At 46.1% G+C, this 18,657-nt stretch overlaps 2 protein-coding genes and 1 long non-coding RNA gene across 3 annotated transcripts; 2 read left to right on the top strand and 1 right to left on the bottom strand.

The window, feature by feature from the left end:
* Positions 1-657: 657 nt before the first annotated feature.
* LOC130535299 (WAP, Kazal, immunoglobulin, Kunitz and NTR domain-containing protein 2-like) lies at positions 658-2,699 on the top strand. The gene is made up of 5 exons (XM_057050285.1): positions 658-815; positions 902-1,231; positions 1,315-1,411; positions 1,830-1,908; positions 2,005-2,699. The coding sequence occupies exons 1-5, from the start codon at positions 716-718 to the stop codon at positions 2,074-2,076; spliced, it is 678 nt and encodes a 225-aa protein (XP_056906265.1). The 5' UTR covers positions 658-715; the 3' UTR covers positions 2,077-2,699.
* A 4,138-nt stretch (positions 2,700-6,837) lies between these two features.
* Positions 6,838-7,213, top strand: LOC130535389 (uncharacterized). Its single transcript, XR_008953105.1, has 2 exons — positions 6,838-6,917; positions 6,998-7,213. It is a non-coding gene; the product is annotated as an uncharacterized LOC130535389 (long non-coding RNA).
* Positions 7,214-8,148: 935 nt separating this feature from the next.
* Positions 8,149-13,235, bottom strand: LOC130534961 (uncharacterized). Its single transcript, XM_057049695.1, has 2 exons — positions 11,246-13,235; positions 8,149-8,432 (listed from the first exon to the last, which is right to left on the bottom strand). The coding sequence occupies exons 1-2, from the start codon at positions 13,191-13,193 to the stop codon at positions 8,392-8,394; spliced, it is 1,989 nt and encodes a 662-aa protein (XP_056905675.1). The 5' UTR covers positions 13,194-13,235; the 3' UTR covers positions 8,149-8,391.
* Positions 13,236-18,657: the final 5,422 nt, after the last annotated feature.

Genomic DNA, 18,657 nt, shown 5'->3' with positions numbered 1-18,657 from the left:
ACATCCTCAATGTAACTAAGTGGACTATACCTTGTGTGCTTGATCCCTCCTTCAGCTCTCCCTCAGGTTTTCCCTGGCTGGGCTCGGTTCTCCTCAGGACCACCACTATGACAGCCCTTGGTGTGCCGATGGCATTCTGCAGGTTGTCTTGTGTGTTTGCTTAGTCTTCCAGCTGGCTGTGGTAGTAGGTTGTGCGCCCTCAGCGGGGCTCCTGGGCCTGGTGGCTCAACCTACAGAAACCCTGCCGTCTTCCTCCAGCTCTCCCAGCTCATCTTTGGTTCATCGTAAAAATAAGTCCCGGGTTTTTCTTTAAATACTTGGTTTACATCCTTTCTGCTGCCTCCCTCTGATCCAGGGTCATGCCCCCCCCCCCCCCCCCCCCCCCCCCAGCTCCTTCTCCATCCTTTGCCAGTTTGTTCTTGATCCCTTTTGTGCTCTTGTCTCTCCAACCAACCAATCACTCCTGGCCTCCTGCTTCAGTTCTGTTCTCCCTTCCACCGCCCATCAGCCCTGACTCCCTTGTTGTGGAACAGAAATAAACAACATTTATTCATTATTTATAAAATATTGTTTCCCTCTTGTTTGTCACCAACATGTTAAACATTGACCACAAGTGCTCTGGAAACTTTTACCGTCACGTGACTTGTGAGTCGTAAGTTAAAATATCACTTCCTTTACTTAAAGAGTGTAGAATCCTTCAAAGGCTGAGTGAGAGATGCATTCTGACTTTGTCTCTCTGAGGAACAGCATGTTTCATCTGAACCCGGCAGCTCTGCTCTTCATTCTGCAGCTGTTCATGTGGAAAGTCTTTGCAGGTGCAGTAGAGATGATTGTCTGTGCTGTCTGTGTTCATCTGCATTTAATTTCAGGTTTACTGACTGGTTGTTTCCTTCACTCTTAGGGGTGATTCCACCTGAGCAGAGAAATTTAACAGTGGTGAGAGGAGAAACTGTCACCCTCAACTGCAACGTAACTATAAAAAATATAACACTCACCGAGTGGTATAAAGACAAATTAATCTTTGCTTATCAACATTCGACAAAAAGGAAATTCTCAGATTTGCCTCCTGATCGATTACAAATGAACATTGACACTAATTCCCAGTCAACATTAAAGCTTCTGAATGCTCAGCCTGATGATGCAGGATACTACCGTTGCATTGCATCAGGTCTCACTGGTGTCAGGAGGATTGTGTGGAATTTACTTGTGTCTGAGGGACCTGAAGGTGAAGGTAGGCAGAGATGAAGACAGAGCTACTCATCTGTTTAAAGCTCTCACTGATGTTTTAATCCTTTCACACATGGTTTTGTGCAGAAGGCAGTTCTAACCCAGTGGGGAAATTTCTATATCTCCTCGTGTGTGTTCCTGCATTACTGGTGTGTGTCCTCGCTCTGACTGTCTGCCTCTGGAGGTGAGTCCATATGACAGCTTTCAGCTCTCCTGTGTGTCAGTCTTGCTGGAGGTGATGATAAATGAAGACGGTGTAGCAGCAGCGTTGGTGCATGAGGGCAGATTCAGTTGGGTCAGACGACTGATTTTGGCTTCATTGCAAGAAAAGAGCTGAGTCCTGTCCTGAAGTCTGGGCTCTCCTCTGTATTTATAGAGGTTGTTTGGCCTCTCCTTTAAATCAGAACTTTCACCACTGAACTGGACCGCCCACAACCCTGCTCAGCTTATTCTTCTTTTAATGGTTTCATCTCTGTCGTCTGAAATCACTAAATATTTATTAATAGCAGTTAAAACCTCTATGTGAAGTCTGGAAAGTCATGCATCATCTTATTGTTAAAATAATCTGATCCTCATAATAATCATCATTGTCATATTCAAAGATGGACCAAAACCACAGAGCAGGACTTCTTCAGTAGCCAGACCCTAAATTATGTCCAGTCTCGTGCACCTGTGAGAGAGGTCAGAAGAACTTTTATAATATAATTGTCACAAAATTGTAAAATATTTATTGTTTCTTTCTTTTGAGTCCTAAGTTTATTTCCAATGTGTGTCTAGATGGTTCCTCCACAGCACCAAAGTCACGTCAAATACAGGCTGTTGTCAAAAGCAGAAGGCACCTGCCCCTGAAGAGGCCAACAGAAGATTCTTCTTTATAAACTTCATGAATTGGCATGTTTTGAATTCAATGATTTTTAGTTATGCTTTTTAAAAATGGTGATTTGTGACTGTTATTTAACAGTTGATTTTCACGTGTTTGTATGACTAAACTGCATCACTCATAAATCACACTTTTACTTTGATGTTGTCTCCATCTTTATGTACAGTAGAGAAAATCCCCCAATCCTCCATTTTCTCTGGGGTGCTCTCTTCCTCCTCTCGTCCTCGACCAGAGGCCTGGGAACTTGAGGCTGCTGCACCGTATCTTAGCTGTTCCTAGTGCTGCCCTCTTCTGGACAGAGATCTCAGATGTTCCTGGTGCTGGAGCCACTCACCCAGTTTGAAGGCCACATTCCCAACGACTCTGATCAATGGAGCCATTATTCATGTTTTATTGGGTTCTTTTTAAATGAGAACTCTCAGTGAGGGTCAGAGCAGAGTTATTAAGGCGATACTCCACTGAAAATGGTACACTGCTGAGGAGCGTGAAATGCCCTACTTATTGTCATAAATGATAAACAATATATTCACAAATACTCCGATGTTATGGGGCTATTATTGAAAGATGGGGAATAAATGAAGTTTTATGTTTTCATCTGAATCGACAAAAGTGATGTTCTTTACAAGAAGATGATTGGAGAGTGCAATTCAAAGATGGATGGGAATGTGTTAGAAAGGCTTGAGAGTTTCCATTTCCTTGGTATTTACTTTGATCAGAGGCTGAGCTGGAGGGATCAGTCAGGTGGTAAATACATGTAAAAAAAAAGTGGTGATATTTCTTTTCACTGATTTTATATCCATGACATAGTTTGATGAGGTCTTGAATAAACTATGGGAGCACAGTTTATGGAACACCAATCAGTACTAACTGGATAGATGGATATGATCCAGGCACGAACACTTGGAATGTGCCTGCCAACACTTCACCTGTGTTCACGCTCCAGGTGGAGGCAGGAGAAATGCCACTGTGGCTGAGGAGGAAGCAACGACCTGCTGATTACTGGATTAATTTAAGAGGTGATCCTACTAAGGGAGTTCTACAAATCAGTTGGGAGAAAGAGAGAACAAAAAAGAGGAGTTTTGGCTTTAAAGGTGACAGAGTGGCAAGGATATGAGGGAGTTTGATGAAAAGGCAGCGGGGCCCAGTAGTCCTGTTTGGTTGTGAGAGCTTGTCTGACAACAAAAATATCAATTAAAACTGTTCATTTTTGTGAAAATCAAACTATTCTTTGGAAGTTGGATAGTATTTGATGTCAGAATTACACAGCAATTATTGGATTATATTTTTGGATGATATAATTTTTTAATCATGTTTTGGACCCCGGCAGCCTCGGCCTATAGCAGCATAACCTAGATTTTAACCTAATAATTAGATGACCCCCTAAGTATGATCATTTGTCTGTCTAGGATAGTAACTGCAACTACAGAATTAGTGACATTAAACTTTTTAAAAGAGGAAGCTTTTAAGTCTAAGTCTGAGTGTGGAACCTGTTATTATTCCACGAGTATCATGATGGAAGACTGACTCAAACCTGAATGTAATGATAACTGTCCCAGCTGGGAGTCCCCAGTAACCCTCTTCCTGGATACGTTCTTCCTGCTCTCTACGGGGGCTGAGCTGGGACACTTCATCCCAATGCTTCTGCTACTTCTTGTTAATTTCTGACTATATGTTTAATCTCATCTTTACTATATGTGACAGATTTTGATTTTGATTCTTTTCTTGTTGCACTCTTGCCTCACCTACTCGACGTTTCATTGCCTGTAATTCCTCTGTGCTGGGACCTAAATGATTTTAGCCTCTACTTCTGCTCTCTTTGTTCCTTGTAGCTTACGTGATATCTCCAATATTATATCTTGTCTAGATTCTGACTGGTTGTGTTTAATGCTGACCAATGCACTACCAGAATCTGACTCCACGAGGACATTACTTGGTCTGATTTCTCTTATCCAATACCATCTAGAGTCCACTGGCTCACCTGTGTACACCGCTAAATATTCAGTGATTCATTGGATTTGGATGCATCCATGTATACTTTGATAAACTGGCTGTAGTTTTTATCTGTAAAAATACAGCTTTTGGAGCTGGTTCATGAAATTTTACTGTTTACAAATGTGTTCTGTGAAGTGTTATATATTTAAAAATCCAATTTTAAACGTGCAAAAACGTGCTTTATTTGCAAGGTTTTAGCATGAATTTAACTTCTTTCACTTCTGTCATCAGAGACTTTTGATTGTTTCACGTTTCTTTCTGGTGACTCCAGCGGTGTGTAGTTGTCTGGACCTTTGGTGTCATTTCTTGTCTCTGTAGGTGGTCGCACTCAAAACCACTGACCAGATCAGACTGGATGAAACAAGGTCAATGTGTTTGAAAAGAGAACTTGTCTGTAAAAAAGCCGACAGTTTTATCATAGTGGAGTAAAATAATCATGTGTAGACGTGCAAACCTCATCCGGAAGCATCAACACAAACTCAGTATTGCAACCAAAGGTGCATAAATACTCGGTTCAATTGAGTATTTGTTTAACCACAAACATTGCATCTGTTTAGATGGTCAACATTAATTCTTCTAGTTTGTTTTTATGATACTCATTTATCATGCAAAATATGATATAAAGGGAAAATATGAGGGAGAAATACTTTCTACTGTGATTTCCTGTGATTTGATTTGCTGATTAAATGGTTGCATTTGAGTCCATATGTGTGAAAAGTGAGTGTAGAATCAGCTGGAAACTCTGCAACTGTCTGTCCAGCAGTTAAGTGTATCACTAATAGATGGAATTGTCACTTTCTGTCTCTTCAGAAAACGTGTGTTGTCAAAGAATCCAGTAGAGCAGGGGTGGGGAACCCTTTTCATATCGAGGGCCATTTCAATTTTTATAAAGTCCTCCGAGGGCCATACTATTATGAACACATACCTAGGGATGCAAAAAAAAAGACAAAAAAAAAAAAGTCTATAACCACTGTGTTACCAAGTCTGATGATTGCTGCATTTGAGTTTGAATTATTTATTTAGCACACATGCATATAAAATCACCAAAATAGAATAAAATGACAAGTAAAATACGTTTTCATGATCATACAAAACAATAAAAAGAGATGCAGAGTTGAGGCAAGAGACCCGTAAGGGCCTGTTCGAGGCCTCTACTCACAAAAACTGCAATACAACAAGATAATCAAGAAAATAAATGAAAAAGAAAGATAAAGACAATAATAATAACTAGAAAGCACTCGGAGAGCGCAGACCTCCGCCAAGCGCAACAATTCCTGGCATATTGTGATTTCCACCATAAATATTAGTCCCACATATACTTTGACTACATATTTAGATTCCTTGACCATAAAAACATACCGTTAGCCACTGGAATCATAATATATGTCTTAGTTCAATAGTTATTCACGAAAAAAAATTCACACTTTGAAACAATTTTACTTTGTACGGCACGAGCGCCTCAGCGGCGGCTACGAGCCACTCCTTCACGAGCTCTCCTTCGGCGTGAGGTTTCAGCTTCGTGGCTATTAATTCACTCACCACAAAACTTGCACGCGTAATATTCTCTCTGTCGGTACATGGTCGTGTGAAAGCTGCTTGTTGAGCCTCCAAACTCCTGCGAAGAGCGTTAATTTTATCCAAACTCATCTGTCCTTTCAACTCGTCGAGTTTAGCGTGTTTCGCTAAGCATTTTTCGTCCGTGTCAATCAGTCCAGCCCACTACGTACATCACATGCTGTGTTCACTGACCCTGACCTTGACTCGGACATAACATAACTGTCTGTTTTATCTCAGAAAACGGGAAAATATTTCCTCGTTACAAAAGAAATTTCAGGATACGAAAGGCAAAAATACGCTACCGCTGCTACTCGCAGCTCGCGGAGTTTAGCGAACGGTCCCACTGTATAAGTGCACATATAAAATATAAAAATCTTATTGCGTGGCGGGCCGGTCGGTAGAAATGGTCTCGTGCCGTATACGGCCCAGAGGCCGGAGGTTCCCCACCCCTGCAATAGAGGATCAGTTTGAACCTGGTTCAGGAGGGGAGGTCAGTGGTTATTCATATATTTTAGAAGCTTTAGTTCTTTACTTCTGTCTCTCAGGAAGCACATACATTTAGTGTCACGTCTCTTGTCTCTGCAGGTGACCACAGAACCACAGATGAGAACAACCAGTTGGCCAGAGAACAGGAAGAGGAGTCACTACGTGGAGAGGCTCAATTCAATCTACGGTCTATAGGCCTTCAGAACAGAACGGCCGTTTGAGGTGTTAAATACTAGTTACAAGTACAACGGTGGTTTTTCCTTTTCTGTCTTAAATATTTATGCTTTTCTGTATTTTGATTGAAATTTACTTAGATTGCTGTCATTAAAGGGTTCATGTAACATAGAATCAGTTTAATGATCCAAAGTTCCACCTCTGTTGAAGCAGCAATAAAAAAGTACAGCTGAAGAGGTCTGAGTCCGGCTTCTGGTCCACACGTGGTTCTGTTCACTGACATTAGCGTTTTCTCAGTGGGAGAAATCTGAGCGTGCTGATCATGTCCTCTGTTGTGGTTCTGTTTTGCTTGTCCCTCAGACTTCTCACCTCCTCCTCTACCTGCAGGAGCAGCATTTAGGGGCGGGCTGATCTCTGGGAGCTGAGCCTCTGGCACTCCTGCAGCTCCTTCTGCCTAATTGGCTCCTACTTCAGCCTCTTTGTCTCTGGTGCCGGATTGTTCCACATGTTTCAGCATGTGGACAATCCAGCCCACACAGAGCTCCAGCCCACAGAGCTCCAGCTCTTCGCCTCATGTTATCCCTTGTTATTCTCCAGCGTAGTAAGTTTTGTCAGTGCCTTGTCACTGTTGTCAGTTGTACATTTTCCCGATGGTTTTTCCCATTTCATGGTGATTTTTAGTTCGCTTTTCTGTTGCTACTAGTGGTGGGCAAGTGAAGCTTCATGAAGCGCCGAGGCTTTCGTAACAATTGAGCCCAACAAGATTCAAAGCTTCAAGACTTCAGTGATGGTGACATCTGGTGGACAACTGAAGCCATAGCAACCTCTGAAGAGCACGACTGAAGCACTGGCGCTGTTTCAATCCCATGACACCAATAAAAGTTCATTGTGTGCTCATCCAGGCGTTTGGTTCATTCATACCAAATAATGATTATACAGTGATCCCTCGTTTATCGCGGGAGTTGCGTTCCAAAAAATAACACGCGAAAAGTGAAATCCGTGAAGTAGTCAGCTTTATTTTTTTAAATTATTTTACAATGCAATACTAACCTATAGAATGAAACCAAAAATCAAAACCTGTTTTAAAGCCCAAAATTTGTTTAAAACAATAATTTTAATATAGTAATACAAGGTTGGAAACATTGTCACTCGCGTATTTCAGTCCCAGCTGTGCCTCTGCGTCCTGACTCCGCTCCGCTGGAGCGTCTGTTTCTACTGAAGGCGCAGGAGTCTTTCTCCGAGAGAAGACCATTGTTTTGGGTAGTTGTTGGCGCTCTCTTTTTCTGAGCAAGAAGATTTTTATAAACGGATATGCCACCTTCGATTATATTTGAGAACTGCTATGAACGACTCGCAAAAAAAATCCGTGAAGCAGTGAAGCCGTGAAAGATGAAACGCGATATAGCGAGGGATCACTGTAACGTCTTTACAATAAAATATGCAGATGCTCGCTCCCTTACCCTAAAACACATTCAAGATTAACCTAAAGAATAAATGCAAATTATGTTAAGGGTTCAGTGTTGGTTTAGGGTTCATTGGACACTTTGAGATTTATTTAACAACTGTACTAAAAGTCCCTAACAGGATGAGAGATCCTTCCTACTTTGCAAATGATCATGGTGTTTGAATTCAGAAACATCGTTTTTGTGTGTGTGAAGTGTTTTTAAGGAAAACCTTTAAAGGTAATGGTTTGTCATTTGGGGGCTTGTATGTTTGATTTGGAATGATTATTCACAGAAGCAGACAAGTTAATTCCTCTTGTTACGACTTGGCTCAAAGTCGTAACAAATAGAGGGAGTCAGCACACAGAACGATCAAATCATCTAATATTTTATTGAGAAACCCAAACCAAAATGATGAGACGGCCATGAGGTATGGTGGCAGCAGCCCAGCCAGAGAGAGACAAAGGAGAACCGCCCCTTTTATGCCCTCTGGCTCCTCCCAGCTTGCAGGTGAAACCAGTCTCACTGACGACCCACCCAGTCTCTGGGTAAACAAAACAAAACACATGGGCGGGCCGTCACACCCCCCCCCATAAGGAACAGGTCCAGACTGGCACCACTCCTGTGCTCGGCTTAACCCAGTTCCGCTCCTCCTGCCTGGGCAATTTTGACCCCTTAAAGAAACAGAGCAAGAAGGACAGGGAAAAACCAAGAGATTAAGGCAAACAGAACACAAAATTTCAACTAGGCAGTGCCCTAGACAGCGCATCTGCCAGGACATTCTCTGCCCCCTTTATATGGCGGATGTCTAAGTTGTATGGCTGCAGGAAAAGACACCATCTCATGAGTCGTTGGTTTGGATTCTGCAAAGAATGGAGGAATGTGAGAGGGTTGTGATCAGTGTAAACTACCAGTGGCTCCACTCCCCCCCCTACATAGACTTCAAAATGCTGCAAGGCCCATATTAATGCCAACGCTTCCTTCTCCACAATAGAATAGTTCAACTGGTAAGAATTGAACTTTCGGGAAAAGAAGCTGACTGGGTGGTCTATCTCATCCTCACCTATCTGCAACAGTACTGCCCCAGCCCCCAACTTGCTGGCATCCACCTGCAGCTTAAAAGGCTCTCCCATTCTAGGAGCGGCCAACACAGGGGCAGAGGAAATCACAAGCTTAACCTCTTCAAAAGCTTGCTGACACAGGGGTGACCACTCAAACTTTGCCTTTTCACTAAGGAGACTAGTAAGAGGGGCAACCACAGTAGAAAAGTTCCTACAAAATGCCCGATAATAGCCTACCATGCCCAAAAAACGCATGAGTTCTTTTTTAGTTGTTGGTGGGGAAAACTGATCAATGGCCAACACTTTGGCTCTAACTGGACGAACGTGCCCCTGACCCACCACCTTTCCTAAGTAAGTTACAGTAGCCCTGGCAACCTCACACTTAGCTAGATTTATTGTCAGATTTGCCCACTCAAGACGGTCAAACAAAGCTTTGATGTGCTGTAGATGGTTTTCCCATGTGTCACTATAGATGACAACATCATCCAAGTACACCGCGCAGCCATCCAAGCCGGCCACTACTGTATTCATTAATCTCTGAAAGGTAGCTGGTGCATTTCGTAACCCAAATGGCATAACTTTATATGAATAAAGCCCTGAAGAGGTTATGAATGAAGCAACGTCCTGTGCACGCTTTGACAAGGGCACTTGCCAATAACCCTTCAAAAGGTCAAATTTACTGACAAATTTTGCCGAACCAACCTGATCTACACAATCCTCCATCCGTGGTAATGGAAAAGAGTCAGGTTTAGTGATCTTGTTCACTTTGCGAAAATCAGTACATGGTCTAAAAGTATTATCTGGTTTAACCACCAGCAAACATGGTGAAGCCCAACTTGAACTAGAGGGCACCGCAATGTCATGCTCTAACATGTACCTTACCTCTGTCTCAAGCTGTTCACGTTTCTTCGGTGAAACGCGATAAAAACGTTGCCGAATAGGGTGAGCATCTCCTACATCTATGTCATGCTCAACTAAATGAGTACGAGAGGGAGTGTCCGAAAACAAAGAAGGGAAAGAATGTATCAGTTCAATTATCTGATTCCTCCGAGTCTCAGGCAAATGATCCAACAACATCTCTAACTTACTAAGAGACTCGGAGTTCCTAAGACGGCCCTGCAACATGCTATCATCAGGAACATTCACATCCTCCTTTTCACCCCCTACCCATTCAGACACAGGGTCAGAGTTTCCCACTGAGGCTGCCACTGCCACTGGTCTTTCCCCCAGTGTACCCCTAGGCACAGACGGAAGGGCGTAATAAGGTTTCAACAGGTTTACATGGCAAAGCTGTGACTTCTTCCTACGATCAGGCGTTGCAATGATGTAATTCTGATCCGAGCTCTGCCTTACAACAACATAAGGGCCTGAAAATTTTGCCTGAAAAGGAGAACCCACCAGAGGAAGAAGTGCCAACACCTGGTCACCGGGGCTAAAGACCCGCTTTTCTACTCTACGGTCAAATAGCCCTTTCATTTTCCTCTGGGACTTTTCCAAGTTTGCTTTTGCCAATTTTACCACTTCATACAAACGTCTTCTAAACCCATTTACATAATCTGTCAAATTTGTAGGTGGAGAAGTTTTTTTCCACTCATCATGCAGGACCGCCAATGGGCCCCGCACTGCGTGTCCAAACACCAAATCATTTGGGCTGAACCCGGTACTTTCTTGAGTAACCTCTCTTGCAGCCATCATTAACCAGGGCAACCCCTCCTCCCAATCTCAGTCAAGCTCTAAACAATAAGAGCGTAACAGGGACTTCAGGGTCTGATGAAAACGCTCAATAGCTCCCTGGCTTTGAGGATGGTATGGAGAAGACAGAGCATGTTTGACATGTAACTGTTTCAAAATTTCAGCAAACATATGTGAAGTGAAATTTGTCCCTTGATCACTTTGAATGACTTTTGGAATGCCGAATACAGAAATGAACTGGGACAATGCTTTGACCACCGCTTTTGTGGTAATGTTGCGCAAAGGGTAAGCGGCAGGATATCGTGTACTTAAGCACATCACTGTTAGCAAATACATGCTACCTGCCTTAGACTTGGGCAAAGGGCCAACACAGTCAATCAGTAGACGTTCAAAAGGCTGACTGTCTGCCTGTACCGGACACAAAGGAGCTGGCTTGATGGATTGGTTTGGCTTACCTGTGATTTGACATATATGACATGTTTTAATGTGAGCTGACACATCCCTTTTTAGTCTGGGCCAGTAGAAATAACGTAGCACTTTATCATATGTTTTCCTTACCCCTAAATGTCCAGCCCCTGCATTATGAGCTGTCTGCAAAACTGCACTTCTGAATTTAATTGGAACTACCACCTGAAAAATGGGTTCGCCAACAAAATTCTCCCCCTGGGGTACCCACTTTCGCAATAACAAACCTTCTTCTAAAAAATACCCTTGAACGGTATTCTCCAACTCACCCTCTGATCGGACCTGATGAAACACTTCCTGCAAGGAGGAGTCCTCTTCCTGCTCCTGTATTAACTCACTGCGAGTGACAGACAACAAAGGGTCAAACAATGGAAAACGTGAACAATTTCTCAGCTTGTCTTTCCCCTCTGTTTCAGAACCAGAACGGCTCTGAGCTCGAGTGACTACCCCCACTGGGTAAACTGCTGAGTCTGTATGCTTCCCACTACCGGGCTCCACAGTATCAGACCTAGTAACCCCTTCAGGGATAAGCAGTGCACCACCCTGCACATGAGTCCTGGCCAAGTCATTTCCCAAGATCACATGTATTCCTGCTATAGGCAGCTCTGAACACACCCCAAGTGAAACCTCACCCTGCACTAGATTTGAAGATAGAGATAACTTATGTAAAGGAACAGTCAAAACATTTGGACCCATCCCCCTTACTTTAACACAACTGCCAGTGTCACTGTCCGAGGAAAACGGCAGCACTGACTCCAGAATAAACGAATCCAAAGCACCCGAATCCCTTAAAATGTTAACACGTACCCGTTTCCCACTTCCCACCAAGGACACAAAACCTTGGGAGACATAGGAACAATACCCTGGGTCGACTGACCTAAAGTCAGACTCGTCTAACCCTGACACCACAGGTAGGTCAGGGGCAACCACCATGGAGTTAGTATGCCGTTTCACAGCAGCTATTGCCCCAGCCTTACCAGCAGCACGAACTGACACAGCCAAAGCCACAGGTTTTTCAGGACGGACTCCCTGGTAGAACCTGCTGTTCGACTTCAACACTGGACATTCCCTCTTCCAATGACCTTGTCCCAAACAGTAATTACAAGTTCTACCCTGGTACTGCTTCTCATGAATACCACCACTCTTGGGCAAATCAACTTCCAATTCCAAACCCAAACCGTCCATTTTCTGAGTACTGGAAGGCATGTCTCTACGACTCCAGTTTCCCCGGATCTTGTGAGTCAAGGCATATTCATCTGCTAAAACTGCAGCCTCTGATGCACTCTTTACCTTATGCTCCGCCAGAAATGTAGTTATACGCTCTGGAAGAGTAAATTTGAATTGTTCTAACAAAATAAGTTCACACAATTGTGGAAAGGTCTCTACTCCAGATGCAATTCGCCAACGATTAAAGAGAGTAGTTAACTCCCTAACAAACTCCACATATGTTTTATCATGTTGTTTTCTAGAAGTTCTAAATTTTTGTCGATATGCTTCTGGCACCAACTTGTAAGCTTTTAAAACTGCAATCTTCACAGAGTTATAGTTTTCACTGTCAGCCATACTTAACGCAGAAAAGGCTTCTTGAGCTTTTCCAGTCAGAACACATTGCAGCAGCAATGTCTGTTCAGAGTCAGACCACTTCCTTGCCTTGGCCAGCCTTTCAAACAACAAAAAAAAAGTATCAAGATCTTCTTCAGAAAATTTTGGAACCAGTCTCAAGTTACTTGCGACATCAAAATAAGTACTCTGTGCCGACAAGCTACCTTCAGAGGGACCAGAAAGTTTACCATCTTTGATCAGGTCGAGACGGTAACGCTCTAAACTCTGTTGCTCTTGCTTCAATTCAGCCTCACGTAACTGAACTTTCCACTTTAGCTTCTCAAGTTCAAAAGCGTACTCTTTAGCCCGTGCCTCCTTCTCCACTGCCTGCTGATGCTGTAATACTAGCAGTTCCTTCTGCTGCTCAAAAGTTAAAGCTCCGAACCCCTCAACCTGAGAAACCTGTTTATGAGGTTCCAGAGAACTACCCACTACTGGAGGCAAAACCTTCTGCTGCACCAGGTTTGCCTTTAAAGTAGACAATATCGTGTCTTTACGTGATGGCCTAGGGCACTCCACATCAAAATGCTCTGCAACTTTTAACAGTTGTTCTTTCTTGAGAGTCTTTAATAACTCCCAAGTTGGACTCCGCAAGAACTCATCTACTGAAGGCATGTCCACAACACTAATGCTAGTACCCTGAATTACTCAAACCGTATAAACCCCAGTCTAGCACGCTAACCAACCACAGTTGTGCCCGGCGTAAAGGCAAGTAAGCACCTTCACCACCAACAAAACAAGCTAGTCAACCTGGTGTGCACACAGCAGTCACATGTGGAGCAACTTTCCCCTAGCTACCTACCTAACCAGGGAGCTAACTAGCTAACTCAAACCCTAGACTTCATGCAAAAGTTGTGGTGGGAAGATTAAACACAAAGCCCAGTGACTCGGTTAAGCGACCAGCACGCTGGCAGCCCACCTTGACAGTCCTGGAAGTGTCCCCGAGACAAACGCTCTAACCACACTAGTGCACCAAAATAACAAACTAAAACAACAAACAGGTCTAGTCACCCAGACCACCTTAGACCTACCGGGAAAGGTGTCTCCAACACCTAGTGCCTGCCCTGAATCACACCAGGCCAAAACTTCTAAACCATAAGTGGACAAAGCACTAACGCTCTCTCAAACTTTAACACAACTGTATGCTAAACTCCCTCCAACTTTTACGTTTAACCTGGCAAACATCAACTGCCAAGAAAACAACCATTTCTTCAGGGATTTTCAAAATCCCGGACGAGCCCCCATTTGTTACGACTTGGCTCAAAGTTGTAACAAATAGAGGGAGTCAGCACACAGAACGATCAAATCATCTAATATTTTATTGAGAAACCCAAACCAAAATGATGAGACGGCCATGAGGTATGGTGGCAGCAGCCCAGCCAGAGAGCGAGACAAAGGAGAACCGCCCCTTTTATGCCCTCTGGCTCCTCCCAGCTTGCAGGTGAAACCAGTCTCACTGACGACCCACCCAGTCTCTGGGTAAACAAAACACATGGGCGGGCCGTCACACTCTTCACAGGTTTTTATTGAGAAATATCATTTTTTCTGCCGTTGCAGGCTTCAGTCTGCTCCTCTTCTGGCTGACCAGCTTCCCCAGCTTTGGAAAATATCCTTTCACAGGGAACAGACGATGCTGGGATGCACAGATACTTGCAAGTTTCCACAGCGTAGGATTTAAAGTCTTTTGTGCCACCCAGTACTTCAAGGGATCCTCAGCTCTTGTCAGAATTTGTTCTTTCAAATATCTGTGACACAGACAGTAAGACAATGAATGACTGAATAAAAAAACTCATGTTTCAACACATCAACAATAAATAGACACACACATACATATATACAGTATATATACGTATATATTTATCTTACTGTCAGGATTTCCAGTGTTGACAGGGTCGTGATTGTCGTCATGCCGAGCACGCAAGTGTCTCAGCATAGATGATGTGTTGTTGCTGTGAGACAACTCTTGTGTGCATTGCAAACACCACACCTACAAGCAATTGGAATTTTGAGACCCATTTAAAAATTAAAAATACAATTCAATTATGGAAACATAAAATGTATGCTATGAACTGCATTATACCTTATTTGGTGCTATGAGATCAAAATGATCCCAAACTTTAGAACGTCACTTATTGGTGGTACTCTCCATGAAACTTGCCAAAATACTCTCACTCTTCAAATCTCTATCTCCTCACAACCCAACAATTTTGAAGCATAATAATGCTTCTGATATAGCTGGTATGCCATCAAACCACTCAAATCTGTCTCAGAATGCGTTGAAACTCCATGAGCCAATGACACGCACTGAAAGACCGAGCCAATGAAAGGCTTCGAAACATTTTGAAGCAATGAAGCGCGAAGCGAAGCAGCGATGACGTTCGAAGCTTCAAACGTCATCGGTCACGTGACACCGGTGTTTCGAATCACTCCGCTTCAGGAAGAGGGACACAAGCTCCAAAGCCTCGGTATCATTTGCCCATCACGAGTTGCTACTTCCCCTCCCTGGGCTACCACCTTATCGTGGTGGAGGGGTTTGCGTGTCCCAATGATCCCAGGAGCTCCGTTGTCTGGGGCTTTATGCCCCTGGTAGGGCCACCCATGGCAAACAGGTCCTAGGTGAGGGATCAGACGAAGCGTAGCCCAGACCTCCTGATGATGAATAACAACATTGGTACCAAGTTTCCCTTGCCCAGATGCGGGTCACCGGGGCCCCCTCCTGGAGCCAGGCCTGGGGGTGGGGCACGTTGGCGAGCGCCTGGTGGCCGGACCTCTGCCCATGGAGTCCGGCCGGGCACAGCCCGAAGAGGCAACATGGGACCCCCTTCCGTGGGCTCACCACCTGCAGGAGGGGCCAAGGGGGTCGGGTGCATTGTGTTTTGGGTAGCAGCCGGAGGCGGGGACCTTGGCGGTCTGATCCCCGGCTGCATAAACTGGCTCTAGGGACATGGAATGTCACCTCTCTGGTGGGAAAGGAGCCTGAGTTGGTGCACGAGGTTGAGAAGTTCTGACTAGATATAGTTGGCCTCACCTCGACGCACGGCAAGGGCTCTGGAACCAGTCTTCTTGAGAGGGGTTGGACTCTCTACCACTCTGGAGTTGCCGATGGTGAGAGGCGACGAGCAGGGGTGGCAATTCTGGTTGCTCCCCATCTCAGTGTATTGGAGTTTACCCCGGTGGATGAGAGGGTAGCCTCCCTTCGCCTTCGGGTGGGGGGACGGATCCTGACTGTTGTTTGTGCCTATGGTCCAAACAGCAGTTCAGCGTATCCACCCTTTTTGGAGTCCTTAGAGGGAGTGCTGGAGAGTGCTCCTTCTGGGGGCTCCCTCGTCCTCCTGGGTGACTTCAATGCTCACGTTGGCAATGACAGTGTGACCTGGAGAGGTGTGATTGGGAAGAACGGCCCCCCTGATCTGAACCCGAGTGGTGTTTTGTTATTGGACTTCTGTCTCTCGTCTCAGATTGTCCATAACAAACACCTTGTTCAGACATAAAGGCGTCCACATGTGCACTTGGCACCAGGACGCCTTAGGCCGCAGATCAATGATCGACTTTGTGGTTGTGTCATCGGATTTGCGGCCGCATGTTCTGGACACTCGGGTGAAGAGAGGGGCGGAGCTGTCAACTGATCACCACCTGGTGGTGAGTTAGCTCCGATGGTGGGGAAGGATGCCGGACAGACCTGGCAGGCCCAAACGTGTTGTGAGGGTCTGCTGGGAACGCCTGGCAGAGTCCCCTGTCAGAAGGAGCTTCAACTCACGCCTCCGGAGAGCTTTGACCATGTCCCGGGGGAGGCGGGGGACATTGAGTCCGAGTGGACCATGTTCCGTGCCTCCATTGTTGAAGCGGCTGACCGATGCTGTGGCCGCAAGGTGGTTGGTGCCTGTCGTGGCGGCAATGCCCGAACTGGTGAGGGATGCCGTCAAGCTGAAGAAGGAGTCGTATCGGGCCTTACTGGCCTGTGGGACTCCTGAGGCAGCAGATAGGTACCGGCATGCCAAGCGGAGTGCAGCTACGGCGGTTGCCGAGGCAAAGACTCGGGCATGGGAAGAGTTCGGTGAGGCCATGGAGAACGACTTTCGGACGGCCTCGAAAAGGTTCTGGACCACCATCCGGCATCCGAGGAAGGGGAAGCAGTGCACTGTCAACACTGTGTATAGTGGTGATGGTGTGCTGCTGACCTCAACTCGGGATGTTGTGGATCGGTGGAAGGAATACTTCGAGGACCTCCTCAATCCCACCAACACGCCTTCCAGTGAGGAAGTAGGGCCTGGGGACCTGGAGATGGGCTCTCATATCTCCGGGGCTGAAGTTGCCGAGGTAGTCAAAAAACTCCTCGGTGGCAAGGCCCCGGGGGTGGATGAGATCCGCCCAGAGTTCCTTAAGGCTCTGGATGTTGTAGGACTGTCGTGGTTGACTCGACTCTGCAACATCGCGTGGACATCGGGGGCAGTGCCGCTGGATTGGCAGACCGGGGTGGTAGTCCCTCTTTTTAAGAAGGGGGACCGGAGGGTGTGTTCCAACTATAGGGGGATCACACTCCTCAGCCTCCCTGGTAAGGTCTATTCAGGGGTACTGGAGAGGAGGGTCCGCCGGATAGTCGAACCTCGGATTCAGGGGGAGCAATGTGGTTTTCGTCCTGGGCGTCGAACAGTGGACCAGCTCTACACCCTCAGCAGGGTCTTCGAGGGTGCATGGGAGTTTGCCCAACCAGTCCACATGTGTTTTGAGGGCTTGGAGAAGGCATTCGACCGTGTCCCTCGGGGGGTCCTGTCGGGGGTCCTCCGGGAGTATGGGGTGTCGGGCCTGCTGATACGGGCTGTCCGCTCCCTGTACGATCGGTGCCAGAGTTTGGTCCGAATTGCTGGCAGTAAGTCGAACTCGTTTCCGGTGAGGGTTGGTCTCCGCCAGGGCTGCCCTTTGTCACCGATTCTGTTCATAATTTTTATGGACAGAATTTCTAGGTGCAGTCATGGTGTTGAGGGGATCCGGTTTGGTGACCTCAGGATCGGGTCTGCTTTTTGCAGATGATGTGGTCCTGTTGGCGTCATCGGCCCGTGACCTCCAACTATCACTGGATCGGTTCGCTGCCGCATGTGAAGCGGCTGGGATGAAAATCAGCACCTCCAAATCCGAGGCCATGGTTCTCGACCGGAAAAAGGTGGAGTGCCTTCTCCGGGTCAAGGAGGAGATCCTGCCCCAAGTGGAGGAGTTTAAGTACCTCGGGGTCTTGTTCACGAGTGAGGGAAGAATGGAGCGGGAGATCGACAGGCGGATCGGTGCGGCATCCGCAGTAATGCGGACTCTGCACCGGTCCGTTGTGGTGAAGAGAGAGCTGAGCCGAAAGGCGAAGCTCTCGATTTACCGGTCGATCTTCGTTCCTACCCTCACCTATGGTCATGAGCTTTGGGTAATGACCGAAAGAACAAGATCACGGGTACAAGCGGCCGAAATGAGCTTCCTCCGTAGGGTGGCTGGGCTCTCCCTTAGAGATAGGGTGAGAAGCTCTGCCATCCGGGAGGAGCTCGGAGTAGAGTCGCTGCTCCTCCGCGTTGAGAGGAGCCAGATGGGGTGGCTTGGGCATCTAGTCAGGATGCCCCCTGGACGCCTCCCTGGTGAGGTGTTCAGGGCATGTCCCTCCAGGAGGAGACCCCCGGGAGACCCAGGACACGTTGGAGAGACTATGTCTCTCGACTGGCCTGGGAACGCCTGGGGATCCCTCCGGATGAGCTGGAGGAGGTAGCTGGGGAGAGGGAAGTCTGGGCTTCTCTCCTTAGGCTGCTGCCCCCGCGACCCGACCCCGGATAAGCGGTAGTGGATGGATGGATGGAGTTGCTACTTCCTTAGAGTTTTTGTTGTTACTTGATTCGATCCTTCATTCTGAGAACTGTCTCTCTTTGCATTTTTGGCAATAAAGAACCTTTTGTTTTACACTCTGCATCTGGGTCCTGGCCTCCTTAACTCGAACGTAACATCCTCAGTGTAACTAAGTGGACTATACCTTGTGTGCTTGAGCCCTCCTTCAGCTCTCCCTCAGGTTTCCCTGGCTGGGCTCGGTTCTCCTCAGGACCACCACTATGAC

This window comes from Takifugu flavidus, chromosome 1 (genome assembly GCF_003711565.1).
Source record: "Takifugu flavidus isolate HTHZ2018 chromosome 1, ASM371156v2, whole genome shotgun sequence".
Classification (NCBI taxonomy): Eukaryota; Metazoa; Chordata; class Actinopteri; order Tetraodontiformes; family Tetraodontidae; genus Takifugu; species Takifugu flavidus.
This window is presented reverse-complemented; position numbering and strand designations above follow the sequence as displayed.